This window comes from Oncorhynchus gorbuscha, linkage group LG12, assembly GCF_021184085.1.
Source record: "Oncorhynchus gorbuscha isolate QuinsamMale2020 ecotype Even-year linkage group LG12, OgorEven_v1.0, whole genome shotgun sequence".
Classification (NCBI taxonomy): Eukaryota; Metazoa; Chordata; class Actinopteri; order Salmoniformes; family Salmonidae; genus Oncorhynchus; species Oncorhynchus gorbuscha.
In genome coordinates, this window is record NC_060184.1 from 13,972,333 (window position 1) to 13,992,141 (window position 19,809).

The 19,809-nt window shown below is 43.3% G+C and overlaps 1 protein-coding gene across 2 annotated transcripts in view; it reads left to right on the plus strand.

The window, feature by feature from the left end:
* Positions 1 to 19,809, plus strand: part of LOC123990548 (beta/gamma crystallin domain-containing protein 1-like) — a 65,751-nt gene that overhangs the window by 13,128 nt on the left and 32,814 nt on the right. For both annotated transcript variants that reach the window (XM_046291146.1, XM_046291144.1), the window contains 8 exons: positions 474 to 592; positions 7,501 to 7,660; positions 10,552 to 10,691; positions 13,434 to 13,560; positions 14,314 to 14,349; positions 14,728 to 14,879; positions 15,414 to 15,540; positions 16,508 to 16,653. In XM_046291146.1, the coding sequence (XP_046147102.1) occupies positions 474 to 592; positions 7,501 to 7,660; positions 10,552 to 10,691; positions 13,434 to 13,560; positions 14,314 to 14,349; positions 14,728 to 14,879; positions 15,414 to 15,540; positions 16,508 to 16,653 (1,007 nt within the window). The remainder of the gene's footprint in view (positions 1 to 473; positions 593 to 7,500; positions 7,661 to 10,551; positions 10,692 to 13,433; positions 13,561 to 14,313; positions 14,350 to 14,727; positions 14,880 to 15,413; positions 15,541 to 16,507; positions 16,654 to 19,809) is intronic.

A 19,809-nucleotide genomic window follows, 5' to 3' on the forward strand; every position in this document is an offset into this window, starting at 1 on the left:
AACAAACTCTCATGATAGCTCTGCCAACTTAGTCATATGATGAGTCACCCGATGAGTCATACAATGTGATGGAATATCACATCAGATTCAGAGAGGGAGAGTTAATGTACTTCCTTTTCTTGATGTCTTGATTAAAAGACAGTTTGTTTTGGTAGTCGGATAAATGGAAGTTTACTTCTTCAAAAACATATACATTCTTTTTTTAAACTAACACGTTTCAAAATGAGGCAGTGACAGCATTTATTTTTCTGTTGATATTTTGAAATGACACATGGTGTTTCCATGGTGATGTTTGAGCATTTCCTTCTCTCTTTATGCTTTCTTCAAGAAAATAAAACCCACAGTGCACCTTGCCAGTGTAACTTTAGTTTATTAAGCTTACGGTCTCTCTGCCTTCGTCAGAGCTGCTCATGACATCTTTTTCTCTTGATGTTTTGAAATGACAAAATGGCTTCCCTGTTCCTATGATTTAGATGGTGTTGTTTGAGCATGATCAGTTTAGCGGCCAGACTTATGAAGTCTTCAGAGACGTGGTGGATGCCACCCAGCTCCAACTGTCTCCTAGGATTTCTGTGAAGGTGTTGAGAGGATGGTGAGTCACACAGCCAAACTGGCTTTTATATCCTACAAAGTAAATGTTCTGTTTTCAAAGTTCAAACAAGGTCTGGAATAGGAATATCCAGTTAACAGAAAAAATACACAGCTTTGTATGCTCTGTCTGGCGTCTGTAGAAAGCATATTTACATAACATGTAGCATAGTACTTCCTTGGCAGAGAATATCTGGCATGCCAAGCTGAGTTATTCGATGGTTTCAAATACCATCCCATCCTATGACTCATGTCAGGAAATACCAATGCGTGATAACAATTATATTGGACTGTTTATCATTCATATTACTTCATTTTATTGAATCAACCACCCAAAGTTATTGTCCTACATGATACTGGGACATGCACAAACAATAGACTAGTCCAAAGTCAAGGGGCCTGGGTACCAGTCATTACACTCCCTGTCATGCAAAACATGGGGTACAAGGAGTGTAATGTTAGCCAAGCAGGTTCAGGATTTCAGGCAGCAGAAAGAGTTCAACGTGAAGTGTAAAAGAGGATTTCAGGCAGCAGAAAGAGTTCAACGTGAAGTGTAAAAGAGGATTTCAGGCAGCAGAAAGAGTTCAACGTGAAGTGTAAAAGAGGATTTCAGGCAGCAGAAAGAGTTCAACGTGAAGTGTAAAAGAGGATTTCAGGCAGCAGAAAGTGTTCAACGTGAAGTGTAAAAGAGGATTTCAGGCAGCAGAAAGAGTTCAACGTGAAGTGTAAAAGAGGATTTCCAGGTCAAATGAAGATGAGCGGGTCTCTGATAGTCAATAGAAAAATGCATCTGGATTCATTCAAGTTGCAACAGAAAGACCTCCAGCAAGAGCACAGAAAAAGTCTAATGGCCTAAATCAAATCAATTGTATTTATTACATCCGCCAAATACAACAGGTGTAGACTTTACAGTGAAATGCCTATGAACCTTTCCCAACAATGCAGAGTTTAAAAAAAATGTATACAAAATAAAATAACTAACACGAGGAATAAAATAAAATAGACAAGAATGGAGTTATATACAGGGAGTAACAGTACCAGATCAATGTGTAGAGGTACGAGGTACAGTGCCTTCGGAAACTATTCAGACCCCTTGATTTTTTCCACATTTTGTTAGGTTACAGCCTTATTCTAAAATTGATTAAATTGTTGTTGTTTTTCTCATCTATTTCTCATCTATCTACACACAATACCCCATAATGACAAAGCCAAACTGTTTTTTTAAATATATTTGCTAATTTATTTAAAATAAAGAACTGAAATATCACATTTACAGAAGTATTCAGACACTTTACTCAGTACTTTGTTTAAGCACCTTTGACAGTGATTACAGCCCTGTGTCTTCTTGGGTATGACGCTACAAGCTTGGCACACCTGTATTTGGGGAGTTTCTCCCATTCTCTGCAGATCCTCTCAAGCTCTGTCAGGTTGGATGGGGAGGGTCGCTGCACAGCTATTTTCAAGTCTCGTCAGGCATGTTTCGATCACGTTCAAGTCTGGGCTCTGGCTGGGCCACTCAAGGACATTCAGAGACTTGTCCCGAAGTCATTGAAGGTTGCATTACCGTGGCTGTGTGCTTAGGGTCTTTGTTATGCAGGTGAATGAGGACCCAAAAGCGACTTGGCGAAAACAGAGTCTTTAATCCAGTAAAGTAAAATACAATCAAAAAACACAACTTCCACTCGTAATGACGAGAACCGACTGGAGACTCGATCTTGAACAGCAGGTTGCCTCGGGAAGGCACTTGAACCTAGCAGACTCAGACACCTGCTCACCACGCAGCATCTGAGGGAAACACGACACGACAGGGCGATACACAAACACAGCACGGTGAACAATAGATACAAGGATCCGACAGGACAGGAACGGAAAACAAGGAGAGAAATAGGGACTCTAATCAGGGAAAAGGATCGGGAACAGGTGTGGGAAGACTAAATGATAGATTAGGGGAATAGGAACAGCTGGGAGCAGGAACGGAACGATAGAGAGAAGAGAGAGAGGGAGGGGGAGAGAGAGGGATAGAAAAAGGGAACGAACCTAATAAGACCAGCAGGGGGAAACGAACAGAAGGGAAAGCATAATGACAAGACAATATATGACAAAACATGACAGTCTTTGTCCTGTTGGAAGGTCAACCTTCACCCCAGTCTGAGGTCCTGAGTGCTCTGGAGCAGGTTTTCATCAAGGATCTCTCTGTACTTTACGCTGTTCACCTTTGCCTCGATCTTGACTAGTCTCCCAGTCCCTGCCGCTGAAAAAACTTCTCACAGCATGATGCTGCCACCACCATGCTTCACCGTAGGGATGGTGTCAGGTTTCCTCCAGACGTGACGCTTGGCATTCAGGCCAAAGAGTTTAATCTTGGTTTCATCAGACCAGAGAACCTTTTGTCAAACTCCAAGCGGGCTGTCATGTGCCAATTACTGAGGAGGGGCTTCCATCTGGCCACTCTACCTTAAAGGCCTGATTGGTGGAGTGCTGCAGAAATGATGGAGTTAAGAATGATGGAGGCCACTGTGTTCTTGGGGACCTGCAATGCTGCAGAAATGTTTGGTACCCTTCCCCAGATCTGTGCCTCACAACAATCCTGTCTCAGAGCTCTACGGACAATTCTGTTGATCTCATGGCTTGGTTTTTACTCTGACATACACTGTCAACTGTAGGACCTTATATTTGCAAATCATGTCCAATCAAATTAATTTACCACAGGTGGACTGCAATCAAGTTGTAGAAACAATTAAGGATGATCAATGGAAACAGGACACACCTGAGCTCAATTTTGAGTCTCACAGCAAAGGGTCTGAAAACATATGTAAATAAGGTATTTATGGTTTTTAATTTGAATACATTTGCAAACATTTCTGAAAACCTGTTTCTGCTTTGTCACTATGCGGTACTGTGTGTAGATTGCTGAGGATTTATTTATTTATTTAATCCATTTTAGAATAAGGCTGTAACGTAACAAAATGTGGAAAAAAATAAATGGGTCTGAATCCTTTCCGAAGACACTGTATGTGTGCTCCCGAGTGGCGCAGTGATCGAAGACACTGTATGTGCGCTCCCGAGTGGCGCAGTGATCGAAGACACTGTATGTGTGCTCCCGAGTGGCGCAGTGATTGAAGACACTGTATGTGCACTCCCGAGTGGCGCAGTGATCGAAGACACTGTATGTGCGCTCCCGAGTGGCGCAGTGATCGAAGACACTGTATGTGCGCTCCCGAGTGGCGCAGTGATCGAAGACACTGTATGTGCGCTCCCGAGTGGCGCAGTGATCGAAGACACTGTATGTGCGCTCCACTGTGTGGCGCAGTGATCGAAGACACTGTATGTGTGCTGATCCACTGTAGTGGCGCAGTGATCGAAGACACTGTATGTGCGCTCCCGAGTGGCGCAGTGATCGAAGACACTGTATGTGCGCTCCCGAGTGGCGCAGTGGCGCAGTGATCGAAGACACTGTATGTGCGCTCCCGAGTGGCGCAGTGATCGAAGACACTGTATGTGTGCTCCCGAGTGGCGCAGTGATCGAAGACACTGTATGTGTGCTCCCGAGTGGCGCAGTGATCGAAGACACTGCATGTGTGCTCCCGAGTGGCGCAGTGATTGAAGACACTGTATGTGTGCTCCCGAGTGGCGCAGTGATCGAAGACACTGTATGTGTGCTCCCGAGTGGCGCAGTGATCGAAGACACTGTATGTGCGCTCCCGAGTGGCGCAGTGATTGAAGACACTGTATGTGTGCTCCCGAGTGGCGCAGTGATTGAAGAGTGATCGAAGACACTGTATGTGTGCTCCCGAGTGGCGCAGTGATCGAAGACACTGTATGTGCGCTCCCGAGTGGCGCAGTGATTGAAGACACTGTATGTGCGCTCCCGAGTGGCGCAGTGATTGAAGACACTGTATGTGTGCTCCCGAGTGGCACAGTGATTGAAGGCACTGTATGTGTGCTCCCGAGTGGCGCAGTGATTGAAGGCACTGTATGTGTGCTCCCGAGTGGCGCAGTGATCGAAGGCACTGTATGTGCGCTCCCGAGTGGCGCAGTGATCGAAGACACTGTATGTGCGCTCCCGAGTGGCGCAGTGATCGAAGACACTGTATGTGCGCTCCCGAGTGGCGCAGTGATCGAAGACACTGTATGTGCGCTCCCGAGTGGCGCAGTGATCGAAGACACTGTATGTGCGCTCCCGAGTGGCGCAGTGATCGAAGACACTGTATGTGCGCTCCCGAGTGGCGCAGTGATCGAAGACACTGCATCTCAGTGCAAGAGAGTCACTGCAGTACCTGGTTTGAATCCAGGCTGCATCACATCCAGCTGTGATTGGGAGTCCCATAGGGTGGCGCACAATTGACCCAGCGTCATCCAGGGTAGGCCATCTTTGTAAATAAGAATTTGTTTTTAACTGACTTGCCTAGTTAAATAAAGGTTAAAGGGTAAAGTGACCTAGATATCAGGATAGATAATAATAATAAGAGTCAATTTTAGAAAAGTACAGAGTAGCAGTGCCAAAGTGTGGGAGTGCCAATGTAGTGTGTGTGAATGATATGGTGTGTATATATAGTCTAGTGAGTGTGTGTAGGATCAGCGCATTAGTTTACTATTTAGCAGTGGCTTGGGGGAAGAAGCTGTCGATGCTGCTCCGTACCATTTTCTGGACGGTAGCAGAGTGAACAGTCTATGGCTTGTGTAGCTGGAGTCTTTGGCAATTTTTCGGCCATTCCTCTAACATCGCCTGATATAAAGATCCTGGGTGGCACGGAGCTCGGCCCCAGTGATGCACTGGGCTGTCCGCATCACCCTTTGTAGTGCTTTGCGGTCAAGGGCGGTGCAATTGCCATACCAACCGGTGATGCAGCCAGTCAAGATGCTCTCGATGGTGCAGCTGTAGAACCTTTTGAGGATCTGAGGGCCCATTCCAAATCTTTTCAGCCTCCTGAGAGGGAAGAGGCGCTGCCGTGTCTTCTTTACGACTTTGCAGGTGTGTGTGGACCCTGTTAAGTCCTTAGTGATGTTGACGCCAAGGAACTTAAAGCTCTTGACCTGTGCCACAACAGCCCTGGTTTCTCTGTATTTATTTTTTTAACCTTTCTTTTTCTTTTCTTTTTTACCTTTATTTAACTAGGCAAGTCAGTTAAGATCACATTCTTATTTACAATGACTGCCAATCAAAAAGCAAAATTGCCTAGTTGTGGATTGTGTGTAGCCCAATCACGAGGCATGCCTACAGTCAGGAACATGCTGCAAACCTGTCAGTGAACAGCATAAAGCCAAAACAAGCTTTTCACAATATTTCAAATACAATTGCTGGAAAATACAGCTTGGAAAGCAAAGGGATCCCACTGAAAAAAAGACTAATCTGTCTGTAGGCTACCAAGTTATCAGCTTCCATATAGGCCTATTAAGCGAACAGCATTGTTTTACCAAGTGAATTAAGAGAGAGAAGCTTTTGGCACGAGCGTATTGGCCGTCGCCGGTGAGTGAGCTGAGCATCATTGGGTGAGTCAGTGAAACTAGAAAGCTTTTTTAGGACTAGAATTTCCTCCTTCCCCCTTTCCTCCATACATTTACACACACCTAGGCCTAGGCCAATGATGGATTGAAGTCAAGGTCGTTTTTATTCATCTCAGTTTGTCAGTGCCAAAGTTGCCTATCATTTCGATCATTTGTGAGGTATTCTAAAATGAAATAGAATTGCATGAAATGCGTTTATAAGGGCCACTTAGGCTATAAAAAAAATCCCCATTGTGTGCAACTCCTGCAAGCACCTCTACTGATCTATGCCAGTACACAAAAGCAAGATAATGCATGCAATGCTTTGTTACAAAGGATGAAGCCTGTGACTGTTGTGGTATCCTCAATGTCCTGGAACATATCCCAGTCTGTACTAGCAAAACAGTCTTGTAGCCTCGCGTCTGCTTCATCCCATCACTTCTGTAATGAGCATATCACTGGTTCTTCCCATTTGAGCTTTCCTTTGTAAACAGGAAGCTGGAGAATTGAGTCATGGTCGGATTTGCCAAAGGGAGGACGAGAGAGTGCCTTGTATGCATTTCTGCAGTTAGAATAAAGGAGGTCTACATAGCCACTATCAGGAACAACTGTTCTGTCGACAATGTCACTAAATCTTGTAGGAACCTCCAAATAAGGCACAGTGGTCTTGGTAACTAGCCGTACAGATTAGAGGTCGACCGATTATGATTTTTCAACACCGATACCGATTATTGGAGGACCGAAAAAAGCCGATACCGATTAATCGGTCGAGAGGCAGGTCGTTATTGCTTGGACTAGTTAACTGTAAGGTTGCAAGATTTGATCCCCCGAGCTGACAAGGTGAAAATCTGTCTTCCTGCCCGTGAACGAGACAGTTAACCCACCGTTACTAGGCCGTCATTAAAAATAAGAATATGTTCTTAACTGACCTTCCTCGTTAAATAAAGATTGAATAAAGGTGTAAAAAAAAAAAAAAAAAACGGAGCCCAAAAATACCGATTTCCGATTGTTGTGAAAACTTGAAATCGGCCATTCCGATGAATCGGTCGACCTCTAGTACAGATTACAAGTAATTATCACATCAGCACTTATAACAGGTCAACGGTCTGCTTAAGAGGTATACACAACATCATCTGCAATTACATTTAATTACAGATGCAATTATAGACTTGCTTACCAAACATGGATTTTAGTCATGGAATACCTGGTTAACTCCGGTTTCCCCTCCAGGGAAATGCCTCTCTCAGCGTCTCCCCACTCACACGAATATGTTTAATGCAGATCATCCATAATCAATGCAACACTAATCAAATACATGTAAAATAATACATCAATTAAGAGAAAGAGATAATCATATTGTTCAAATTATTATATTTCTATTATTCATATTTTATGTGTTTGTTCACCTGCTCCTATCTGTCTTTGCAGCTGGGTACTTTACGAGAGGCCTGGGTTCGAGGGTCGTTCCATTGCCCTAGAGGAGGGGCCTATTGAGCTAACCAATGTCTGGGCAGATGCAGGGCCACCAGGTTCACACCCCCATGTCGACATACCAATGGTCATCGGCTCCATCCGACTGGCTGTATGGGTGAGTGTCCACTCTGCTGTAAATGTTGCTACATAGAGAGACACAGCGTAACATATCTTGAGCCTTATAAGAAGACATAATAATCAACCAGGGGTAGGGTTGCCATGTTTGCCGATTTCCACCAGTTGGGTTACTTTGAAAACGTTATCGCTGGTGAAAATGTTTTGGTCGTGGGTGGCAGGTTTTTTTGGGCTACTTCTAATTGCACTGCGGCCGCCATGGCATTTCTCTCAAATAAATGTACAGTATATTTCACTGCATTTGACCCATGCTCAGTTCTAGGGTCTGGAGCGCAGCGTGGGTGTAAATTTGAATTGGAAGTTATGGAATTAAGGAACTCCCTGGTGTGCTTCTGTTATGGGAAAACGTGTGGAGAATGATAGGGTACATCTGCATCTGTTGGCCATCGAGTAGGCTATTAATTTCTATGCCATTCTAGGCTACTGTAGCCTACCATTTGATACAATAAATATGTTGAACCTACGATATCGCTGGAGTCGTTGCAAATCAATTTGTGCCACTTGTGCAGCCTACCTGGAGCTGGCAAACATATTTAATAAATAGCCTTTAACTCTGTTGTTGTAGCCTTGTGTTGTTATGAAATTATTAATGGCCATGTCAGTTAATTAAATTTCAAGTCATAAAATTGTGATCATGGTCACAGCCTATCACAAATGTATCATTCTCCAGAGTGTGCAGCTCTCTTTTCTTTTGACGTTTTTACTCCGCTAGCCAGCACCTCGTCTTAATGGGTGTGCGTTTATTTTTCTTCTAGATCGCAATATATAGGCTACCTAGATCTAGCTCAGCAAAACATGGCAAAGTTGATTTGCAATTATAAACACATAGCAGTCAAATCGACATACATTGATGGAAAATGATCTGGAAAGTTTGATACGGGCCATTTATATTTTCTCTTGTGACATATTCTTAAACTGGCAATAAGTAATATTTTGATGGAAACCAAATTTTCCTTCGTAGCCTACATCCTTAAAAACTACTTCTATATTCCTTCTTAATTCACTTGATAACATTATGGGTAAAAGGTTTATTTGATAAATGTGGCAACTCCTCTCTTGCTGTGCGGCTAGTTTTCAGGCCTTGTGGATGGTTTTTCTGAGGTCATTGGTTAGAAATGTAGCTCGACCTGGCAACCCTGACGAGGGGCTTTGCGTTCTGTTAAATATAATGCACAATATGAAAGGTGTGCCACAACGCACAGCAGACTGCCACTGACCGTCGACTGAGTTGCATTATTTTCCACAGAAGGCCTGAGATGATTATTCTGCTTATCCCACTGTTATAATATAACCCATTTGCAGCTAGAAATGTGTTAAACATCCACTGAAGTACCTAGCAAGCTTAACTTTGCTAGATAGCTACATTAGTTGTTTTGGTAACCAAACAAATAGACTTAGCTTAGCTAACCACAATGTTTGTCCTCCTAGCTTGCTATTATGAAAATCGAATTCAACAATGCCAATGATGTTTTCAATTCACATTTTATTTCAAAAGCAACTCAAACATAGAACATGTTAGAATGAACCTCATAGCTGTTGGTTATTGCCGTGCATTACTTAAGTGATAATGCTGGAAAAGCCGGTGTTTGGAGGATATATTGGCACACCAGTGTTATTAAGTCGACGGCCGGCAAACCGTGCCAATATATCCTCCAAACACCGGCTTCGAGGGCATTATCACTTTTATACAACGGGTTACCAACATATTCAAATATTGATTGATTCATTTATTCATACTATTTAATTATTCCGAGAGATATAGTGCCGACACAAATCTAAGGTTGCTACCAAAATCGGCTGATCAGAGACTTGACCCAGTTGTTAAGTCTTGCAATCTTCTTATTGCTAGCTAGCCAACTACGGCTAACTTACTGTCACGTCAAACAGTGCAGCCAAAATAACAGAAAAATAGCTGCATTTGTTTAAGCTGTTTTCTGGTGACATTTATTTGGATACATCCATAACAATCAGATAATGATGCACATTTTCACCTGGCGTAGGAAATGTGGTCTATCGTCAGGACACTGTTGTTCAAGGGAGCTAGCCGTGTGGCTCAGTTGGTAGAGCATGGCACAGGCAACGCCAGAGGTGTGAGTTCGGATTCAAAGGGGGAACAGTAGGAATGAAGATGTATGCACTCACTACTTGTAAGTTGCGATAAGTGCGTCTGCTAAATGTAAACACAGCTAACACAATCACTTCAAACTGCAGCTGAACACACAGCAAACTAGCTGTGTTTAATTTGACCTGTTTTCTATTGACATTACTTTGTATGTGTCCATAAAAATGATGCCAGTTGATTCATGATTTTGACTGGCTGAGAAAAGCCTGCCTGTCTGTCTCATCCCGACTCCCAACACGCTCATTACTATGGGACAGCTGGAGACCAAATTTCAATATTGAAACAATGTTGCAAATTTCAGAGAGACAGGCAGCAAGGTTTATACAAATCACCGCTGTTGAAATGGGAGATAATGTCTAGATGCTTTTTATAGCGGAGATCAAGTTTATAAATTGCCTGGCTGGGCTGATGAGACAGTGGATTGCGCAGAGAGATTATAACAGAGTAAACAGGCATTTCAACGTCTTTTGCCGGTGGTAATTTGGGGAATAGACACCTTCTGGAATGCAGTTTTAACCAATCAGTATCCAGGATTAGACCCACCCATTGTATAAAGAGAATCATAATGCACACTCTAGAATGCCCTTTAAAGGTCATTAGAAATGAGTATTCAACAATGCTGTGGTATAAAGGCTTATATAAAGCATTATATCTGTCAGTTTTAAATAAAGTGTTACCACAATGCAATCAATCACAATTCTCCCTCCACAGTATGGTGACTGTTCCTGGGTTTGTGTTCCCCTCTGTAGGACTACAGCATTCCCCATATTGACTTGTTCACTGAGCCAGAGGGCCACGGCAGGTTAGCACCGTACCATGACGACACAGTAGAGATCAGCTCCTTCGGTATCCCACAGAACACAGCTTCCATCAAAGTCAACTCTGGAGTGTAAGTGTATCTAATGGTTGTTGTATTTACATGGTACCTCTTCAGTCCACTCTAGGGCAGGGTATTCCAAACCCTTTCCTGTGACCCGTCCTGGGTGCCCGTTGTGGTTTTTGCCCTAGCACTACACAGATAACCAAATCATCATCGAGCTTTGATTATTTGAATCAACTGTGTATTGCTAGGGCAAAAACCACAACGTGGGGGCCTCAGGACCGAGCTTTTGGAAACCCTGCTCTTGGGTGTAGGTGCATCTTTGCTCTTCCTAAAATGCTACATATTAATGTCTATGGTGTAGTGGTTCAGTGGATCAGTCCACTCTGTGTAAGTGCATCTTTGCTCCTCATAAATCAGGGGGGGTCAAACTATGGCCCACGGGACGGACAGTTTTTGGTCTAAAGCAGTGCACTAAATAGGGAATAGGGTGTCATTTGGTATGCTGCCTTATTACTCTTGCGTGCAGATATGTAGTTACTGAAACATCCGGCATACATCTTTTATTTATTTTTATTTATTATTTGAAAGAAGAAAAAAATCCAGGACACTCTTGAACGTCTGAAACTAGATTAAAAAGTATGTATAAATTATAATGGACCTTTATATTTTCAAACAACTGCCCTTTTCCTAGCCCCCAAATTAATTTTGACAAACTGGTAGAAAGAAATTGAAATTGGTAGAAATAAATCTACGGCCCTGTTGATTTTCGAAATCCTGATGTGGCTCTCAAGACAAAAAGTTAGCCCACCCCTGTCCTAAATGTCTATGGTACCTTTTTGATCCACTGTGGGTTGTCAGTGTGTGTAGTCCTCCTGAACGGTACCTCTAGATGTCTATGGTACATCTTTAGTTTGTTTAGTATGCTGCTTGGCTCTTGTTGTAAACCTCCTCAGCAACAAGGCATTCTCCTCATGGTTCTTCTAATGAGATCTGGGTAGGCAGTGGGAGATCAGCATTACATACTGCCGTGCAATACAACTCTTGCTATTGTAGAGAATTCAATTACTGTTTCAGTTGGAGATAATGACATTTCGGGGGCCTTGAGCGACCAGGCAATCCTAATTCTCTACGTTAATTATTTCATCGCTTCTGGCTGCTACTGAACCAAACCTGGGTCATGTTCATTAGGTTCCAATGGTAATAAAACTGATTGAACCAGGGAGGGACAACAAGAAATGCTGATCTTTGTTTTCCTTTCTGGGGTGTGCCCTAATGAACCTGATCCTGAGGTCAAATATAATTAGTTGACTCTTAAAAGTAAGCCTGCTCAGAGTGCCAGATCAGATAAGCTTCTCTTTTTATTTTTGGATTTCAAAGAATTTGGATTGAAGAAGAGTCAGGAAATGATTAAATCCGTGTTTCCCAAACCTGGTCCTGGGAACCCAAGGGGGGTACACATTTTTGTTTTTGTCCCAGCACTAACACATGATTCTAATCAAAGGTGTAATTTGATTAGTTGAATCATGTGTGTTAGTGCCTAGGCAAAAACCAAAACGTACACCCCTTTCAGTCCAGGATTGGGAAATACTGGATTAAATAATGATGGGCATGTTGATGTTTTTGAATGAGGCATTCGTTTTAATGTGGCTTGCATGTGAGAGAAAGAGAGGTATAGAGAGAAAAAAGGAAAGAAAGAATCTGGCAAAGATTTCAAAGGTTATTTTTCCCACGTGAGAGGTACGTTTCAGAACATTGTGTGCCCTGGCTTCTAGCTGAAATACACCACAATAGACAATAGACCATTTCCCTCTTCGTTGCCAAACTGCGACTAAAGACGGTTTACTTAGGCACGTGAGATCGAAAAGTCCCCTTTCAGGAATAATTTATTTTCTGTGCCCGACCATCCCGGACATTCTTACTGGAGGCAGTTGAAATTAGAGTTGAATACTTGTGGCTGTCAAAGAAGTGATCATCTAGCCTCAGACCAATGATACAGTACATCATGGCACCAGACTGAATGGTGAGCACAGCGTTCAGTCAAGTTGAACCAGGCTAGTAATCAACTCAACACCAATGTTATTCCCTGAATACTTTGGCCTGTGTTTCCTTAGCAACTCTCCCTGCGGTTCTTTTTCTGACTCACACACGGAATATCTGAGTACTGTACAGTCTTTCTTTCCTTAGCCTCACTCAAGGTAATCTAGCATTGTACAGAACTGGGGGTAAAAGAAGCTGGCACAGCATTAGATGGAGAATAGAGTTTATCTGTAAATCTATCACTGATGTTTTCTGTGTGATACACAGGCATAATATGAACCAGGATTGGCATCAATAACTTAACATTTCAGTTTAATCAATTCAGGCGATGAATGGAAATTGAATCCATTATTTCAAAATTGCCCATTATTTGAATCTAATCTCAGTTCACCTGTGGACCGATTTAAATTTAAGAGAATTTGGACATTCATGTAAATCATTTATTGATTTGGGGCGGCAGGGTAGCCTAGTGGTTAGAGTGTTGGACTAGTAACCGGAAGGTTGCAAATTCAAACCCCCGAGTTGACATGGTAAGAATCTGTCATTCTGCCCCTGAACAGGCAGTTAACCCACTGTTCCTAGGCTGTCATTGACAATAAGAATTTATTCTTAACTGACTTGCCTAGTTAAATAAAGGTAAAATAAATTGATGTAAACACTGATCTCAAGTCTGGATTAGCCTGCTATTGGAATGGGGGGTACCCTGCTTGGAAGAACAGATCCATTGGTGTGTACATAATGTTTAGGGATTCCTGTTCCTCCCCAACACAGGTGGTTGGTGTTCAGTGACCCAGGGTTCCAGGGCCTCCTGGCGGTGTTGGAGAAAGGGGAGTACCCCTATCCCGAGGCCTGGGGGTTCAACACACCCTTCATCGGATCCCTCAGACCCCTCAAAATGGTGGGTGCTACAGTATCTCGCAATAACAGATGTAGGATCTTAATTTGATTACTCTTTGTTGCCGAGAATGCAGTAGGAAATGCAAACTTGTAGTGTATTCAAGGTTTCAAAAGGTTTGTAATTTGATTTTCTTTAACCAAAAAAGGTATCAACCCCTACAACAAATGGCCATGAATTATAATCCACATTCTGTATCCTTTTACTGCAGGATTCATTTCCTGCTGTAACAAACTGGCTCAAATTAATATCCTACATATGTTCTGTAGCTCAGTTGGTAGAGCATGGAGCTTGTAACGCCAGGGTAGTGGGTTCGATCCCCGGGACCACCCATACGTAGAATGTATGCACACATGACTGTAAGTCGCTTTGGATAAAAGCGTCTGCTAAATGGCATATATTATTATTATTATTACTGCACATTAAATACATGGATTAAACTACATGTTCATAAAACACTTGGATTAAACTACATGTCCATAAAATACAACGGAAGCAAGAAGGATGATGAACAACAAACAAGGCTTTTGTTCATTTACAATTGATCTTTTTGTTGTATTCTTTCTCCTAACCTTTGTTTTGGGCAGTGCAATCTCTCACTATATCTCCTATCTGTCTCCATCAGCGTCGCAGTTCGTAATGCTACGTGCGTAAATGGCAGAATTTGCATACTGCTGACTCCCACCTCGATGTTGTGTGCTTTTTTAATTAGTGGACTATAGTGCTGTTGTGATTGATTATCTCTGTTTGTTACAGGGTGCCTTCAAGGTGGAGAATCCTAATGAAGTCAAGGTACGCCATTACTTTACCATTACATTCTGTTTCACGTTCGTCCTCAAGTTGTCCCGGGTTCAAATAGTATTTGTGTTCATTCAAATACTTTAGCTTCGTTTGATTTCCTGGCACCATTGAACCAATACAATAGTCCCAAAAGGACAAACCATTCTGGCACCCCAGACAGGCTCAATCAAATGTTTAAATCATTTAAAACCTTTTTTATAATTTCACATACTATTTTAGCATGTTGTCAACTAACCTATTGTTGGTCTGACTATGGAAACACATTGAAAAACAACCAATCACAAATCATTACGATCAGGTCTTGGGGTCAATCAGGGGTCAAACACCCTTTGAACCGCTCCCTCCTACATTTGACCTTTGTCTCCTCAGGCTGTGGTGTATGAGCGGCCTGGCTTTGAGGGATCCTGTCTGGAGATCGATGGGGAAGTGTTCTGTTTTGGAGATGAAGGAGATGAAGAGGCATCAAACCTGGAGTCAAACAGACTGAAGTCAGTGGGCTCTGTGAAGATCCTCAGAGGACTGTAAGTTCATATAGCTCTCAAAACATTCATATGTATTTTTGTGGGAGAATACTTTATTACTGGTTCTTAAGAAACACAATACACAATCAAGGTGTCGTGTTGTGATAGAGAGTGTTACAAAATGGTACTGTCAGTGATGCAACATACAGTGGGGCAAAAAAGTATTTAGTCAGCCACCAATTGTGCAAGTTCTCCCACATAGAGGAGCCTCTTAAAGAATAAGTTACAGGTCTGTGAGAGCCAGAAATCTTCCTTGTTTGTAGGTGACCAAATACTTATTTTCCACCATAATTTGCAAATAAATTTATTAAAAATCCTACAATGTGATTTTCTGGATTTTTTTTTCTCATTTTGTCTGTCATAGTTGAAGTGTACCTATAATAAATTACAGGCCTCTCATCTTTTTAAGTGAGAGAACTTGCACAATTGGTGGCTGACTAAATACTTTTTTGCCCCACTGTACAAATGAAGTAATATACTATACAGTGCTTACAATGTAGCTATTGTCTAATTCCCTTTTATTTACTGTCCCAGCTGGGTGGGGTATGACCAACTAGGGTTTGAGGGTCACCAGCATGTCCTGGAGGAAGGCGAGTACCTGGACTGGAGGGACTGGGGAGGAATGACTGATCAGCTGCTATCTATACGACCTGTACTGGCTGTAGGTATCATGCTATGACCAAGAACTGAATGTTGTACGATTTGGTATGAAATTATGAATTACAGTATGGATGAACCCCTGCTATAAATGAGCATCAACCCTCCTATTTTTGCTCTACACTCTTATTTTGTGCTCTACAGTCTTTCCAAGGGGGTTCTTCGGCTGTCCCCGTAGGAGAACCCATTTTAGTTCTAGGTAGAATACTTTTTGGTTTCAGGTAGAACCCTTTTGGGTTCCATGTAGAACCCTCTGTGGAAAGTTTTCTTCATGGAACCCAAAAGGGTTCTACTAGGAACCAAAATGGTTCTACCTGGAACCAAAAAGGGTTCTTCAAATGATTCTCATATGGGGACAGCCGGGCACCTTTTTCTTCTAAGAGTGTATTGTAGCCCTACACAAACACACCTGATTCAGCTAATCAATAGAGTCAGGTATGCTATATTAGAGTTGGAACAAAAGCATGCAGGGGAGCTCTCGTCAATGAGGAGGGTTGGGCACCTCTGATGTTTGATGTTGTTTGGTATGCCATGCCAATGATGTAAAGGGAAGTCATGATAGGATATTGTTTGTGGTCCTTCTGTAGCTCCTTCTGTAGCTCAGTTGGTAGAGCATGGCGCTTGTAACGCCAGGGTAGTGGGTTCGATCCCCGGGACCACCCATACGTAGAATGTATGCACACATGACTGTAAGTCCCTTTGGATAAAAGCGTCTGCTAAATGGCATATTTTTTTTTTTTTTTTTTTTTTTTTTTTTTTTTTTTTGTTATGGTATGCCATGACCATACAATTAGTTATGCAGTACTAAAACAGACTTTCCCCATTCAGGTCAATGTTCTGTGATTGATGGACCAGCGGTCATATTGGGTGTACCAGTCAAATTGCTGTGAACTGAGGGTTTTGTACATTCTAGTAGTTCTACTTCTATGGGCAGGACCAAGGATGTTCTTTGTTTCATTTCCCCATGACAGGATTTCATGTCACCACACCTCAAGATGTTCAGTGACAGAGACTTTGGCGAGCTGGGTGCCAACATCGACATCTTAGAGCCTATCATCAATATAGAGGACACCGGCTATGGGCTGAAAACACAGTCGGTTGACGTTATGGGCGGAGTGTAAGTCTAAGATCTCTTTCTTCCTCTGTTTCTACCTCTGATGTGCACAGTTAAAGTTACAATCTGCCATTTCAACAGCCTGACCCTGTCACTTTGTTTGGTAAGCTTGGGGATGGGACTGGGGAAATGTAACCACTTTCAAATTCATACAGATGTTATGCAGGTGAATGAGGACCCAAAAGCGACTTGGCGAAAACAGAGTCTTTAATCCAGTAAAGTAAATCTACAATCATAAGGCATAATTCCACTCGTAATGACGAGAACAGACTGGAGACTCGATCAAGAACTGCAGGTTGCCTCGGGAAGGCACTTGAACGTAGCAGACTCAGACACCTGCTCACCACGCAGCATCTGAGGGAAACACGACACGACAGGGCGATACACAGACACAGCACGGTGAACAATAGACAAGGATCCGACAGGGCAGAAACGGAAAACAAGGGGAGAAATAGGGACTCTAATCAGGGGGAAAGATAGGGAACAGGTGTGGGAAGACTAAATGATTGATTAGGGGAATAGGAACAGCTGGGAGCAGGAACGGAGCGATAGAGAGAAGAGAGAGAGGGAGGAAGAGAGAAAGAGGGGAACGAACCTAAAAAGACCAGCAGGGGAAAACGAACAGAGGGAAAAGCAAAATGACAAGACAAAATAAGACAAAACATGACAGTACCCCCCCACTCACCGAGCGCCTCCTGGCGCTCTCGAGGAGGAACACTGGCGGCAACGGAGGAAATCATAGATCACAAACGGTCCAGCACGTCCCGAGAAAGAACCCAACTCCTCTCCTCAGGACCGTAACGAAAAACGATAAAAAGGGAAACTAGGGTACTACTCTAAAAAAAAAAAAAATGAGACACGGGTAGAGAACTGAAAGCTTTAGAGCAAACAGGACCAAACAGGCCAGGAGAGTAACAACTAGGGACAGACTGAGACACAGCAAGGGCAGGAACAAGAACAGGAGAGATGCGATGGCAGGGAACAGACTGAGACCCAGCAAGACCAGGAGCAGAAGCAGAAAAAAATTACCAGACTTCTGCGCGCAGTCTGAACACGCAGCCACGAAACGGCGCGTGTCACGCTCCTGAGTAGGCCACCAAAACCGCTGGCGAATAGAAGCAAGCGTACCCCGAACGCCGGGATGGCCAGCTAACTTGGCAGAGTGAGCCCACTGAAGAACAGCCAGACGAGTAGAAACAGGAACGAAAAGAAGGTTACTAGGACAAGCGCGCGGCGACGCAGTGTGCGTGAGTGCTTGCTTAACCTGTCTTTCAATTCCCCAGACTGTCAACCCGACAACACGCCCATAAGGAAGAATCCCCTCGGGATCAGTAGAAGCCACAGAAGAACTAAACAGACGGGATAAGGCATCAGGCTTGGTGTTTTTGCTACCCGGACGGTACGAAATCACAAACTCGAAACGAGCGAAAAACAACGCCCAACGAGCGGGCATTGACGTTTGGAACGGATTACTCAGTCGGTCTGTGACAAAAGCAGAACGGATGTACTCAAGGTTCTTATGGTCTGTCCAAACGACAAAACTGGAACGGTCGCCCCTCTCCAACCACTGTCGCCATTCGCCTAGGGCTAAGCGGATGGCGAGCAGTTCGCGGTTTACCCACATCATAGTCACTGCAGTTCAGATGGCGAAATAACAGGCGATGAGAAAAAAAGAGCAAGCGCAAGGATGAACCTTATCAGTCAGACTGGAAGCATCATTAACTAATGCCTGGGATAGAATGGCTCCCCCTACGCCTACCTCTGAAGATGGTAAGCGTCAACCTCGACAATGAATTGTCTAGTGACGTCAGGAGTAACAAAAAGAGGATAGGAGCGGACACAGATAAATAATCGTTCTTTTAGAAGATCAAAAGCTCCCATGGGCGGAACCGGACCACTTAAAACACGTTCTTGACAGAAGTAAGAGCTGTGAGAGGGGATAGCAACTTGACCGAAATTAAAGGTGAACGAATGAAACGCCGATAGAAATTAGCGAAACCTAAGATGTTCAGCTGTCTCTCAGAACATCGGTGGCGCAGGCGAGACCAAACGGCAGAGGTACTCAAAATGCCCTAACGGAGTGTTAAAAAGCACGAGATGGTAAGCGACTGAAGAAAGCACCTGGCTCCCTGCAGAATCTCGAAAGGCTGATGACAGATTCTTAGCGCTGCAACTCGACACGTGACCTTGGAACGGGCCAATCACTGACAGCTTGGACCTTAGCGGAATCCATCTGAATGCCCATTCAGCGGAAATAACGGAACCGAGAAAAGATAACGGAGGAGACATGACTGAAGCACTTCTCAGCCTTCACGGAAGGAACCTCCCGAGAGACAATTCATCTTTGACCAAAGAAAACGCGCTGTTCCAGAACACGAGTGCGAACGTGCTGAACATGAATCTCCCTACCAAAAGTGAATCATCTCCTCTTTAAAGTTCTGTGAAAAAAGATCTGTGCCCCAGGATATCGTCAAGATAGACAAAAACAAAGATGTTCAGCATGTCTCTCAGAACATCATTAACTAATGCCTGAAAAACAGCTGGCGCATTGGCGAGACCAAACGGCAGAACCCGGTACTCAAAATGCCCTAACGGAGTGTTAAACGCCGTTTTCCACTCGTCCCTGTGGGGAGAGCGCAGATCTGGGACCAGGCCTAAACATATTAACCTGTAAAAGAAAAGGGTTCATATTGAAACAAAAATGATTGAATTCTTTGAATTGTAAGACAAAACATGACAACAGACCTATGGAACCATGGATAATAAATTGAAATGACCATTGAACCACAGGAAATGCTACAGATTGTGGCTTTAAATCTACCTTTCCCAGTCTTGTGTGTTTTATATGAAAATGACCAGTTAGTCGATTACAGAAATTCCGGGCTGTGCTCTGCTATTCAGTGTGAATGTAATGAGACATCTACATACTGTTAACCACTCATGTACTGTCTTGATTTAAATACTCCAGTGATCTGTAGTAGCTCAGGTCAGGTGTCTTGTAAGTTTCATTATTGTCACTGTGTCCTGTGGCCTGGCGGACTGCATAGTTCAAAATGAACACTACAAAGCTGGAAATGTAGAGTTCTAATAAACAGAGGCAAAGATACAATGCAACTTCTAAAAGCATATTTGATGCTGTATAGTTAAAAGGTAGACTCA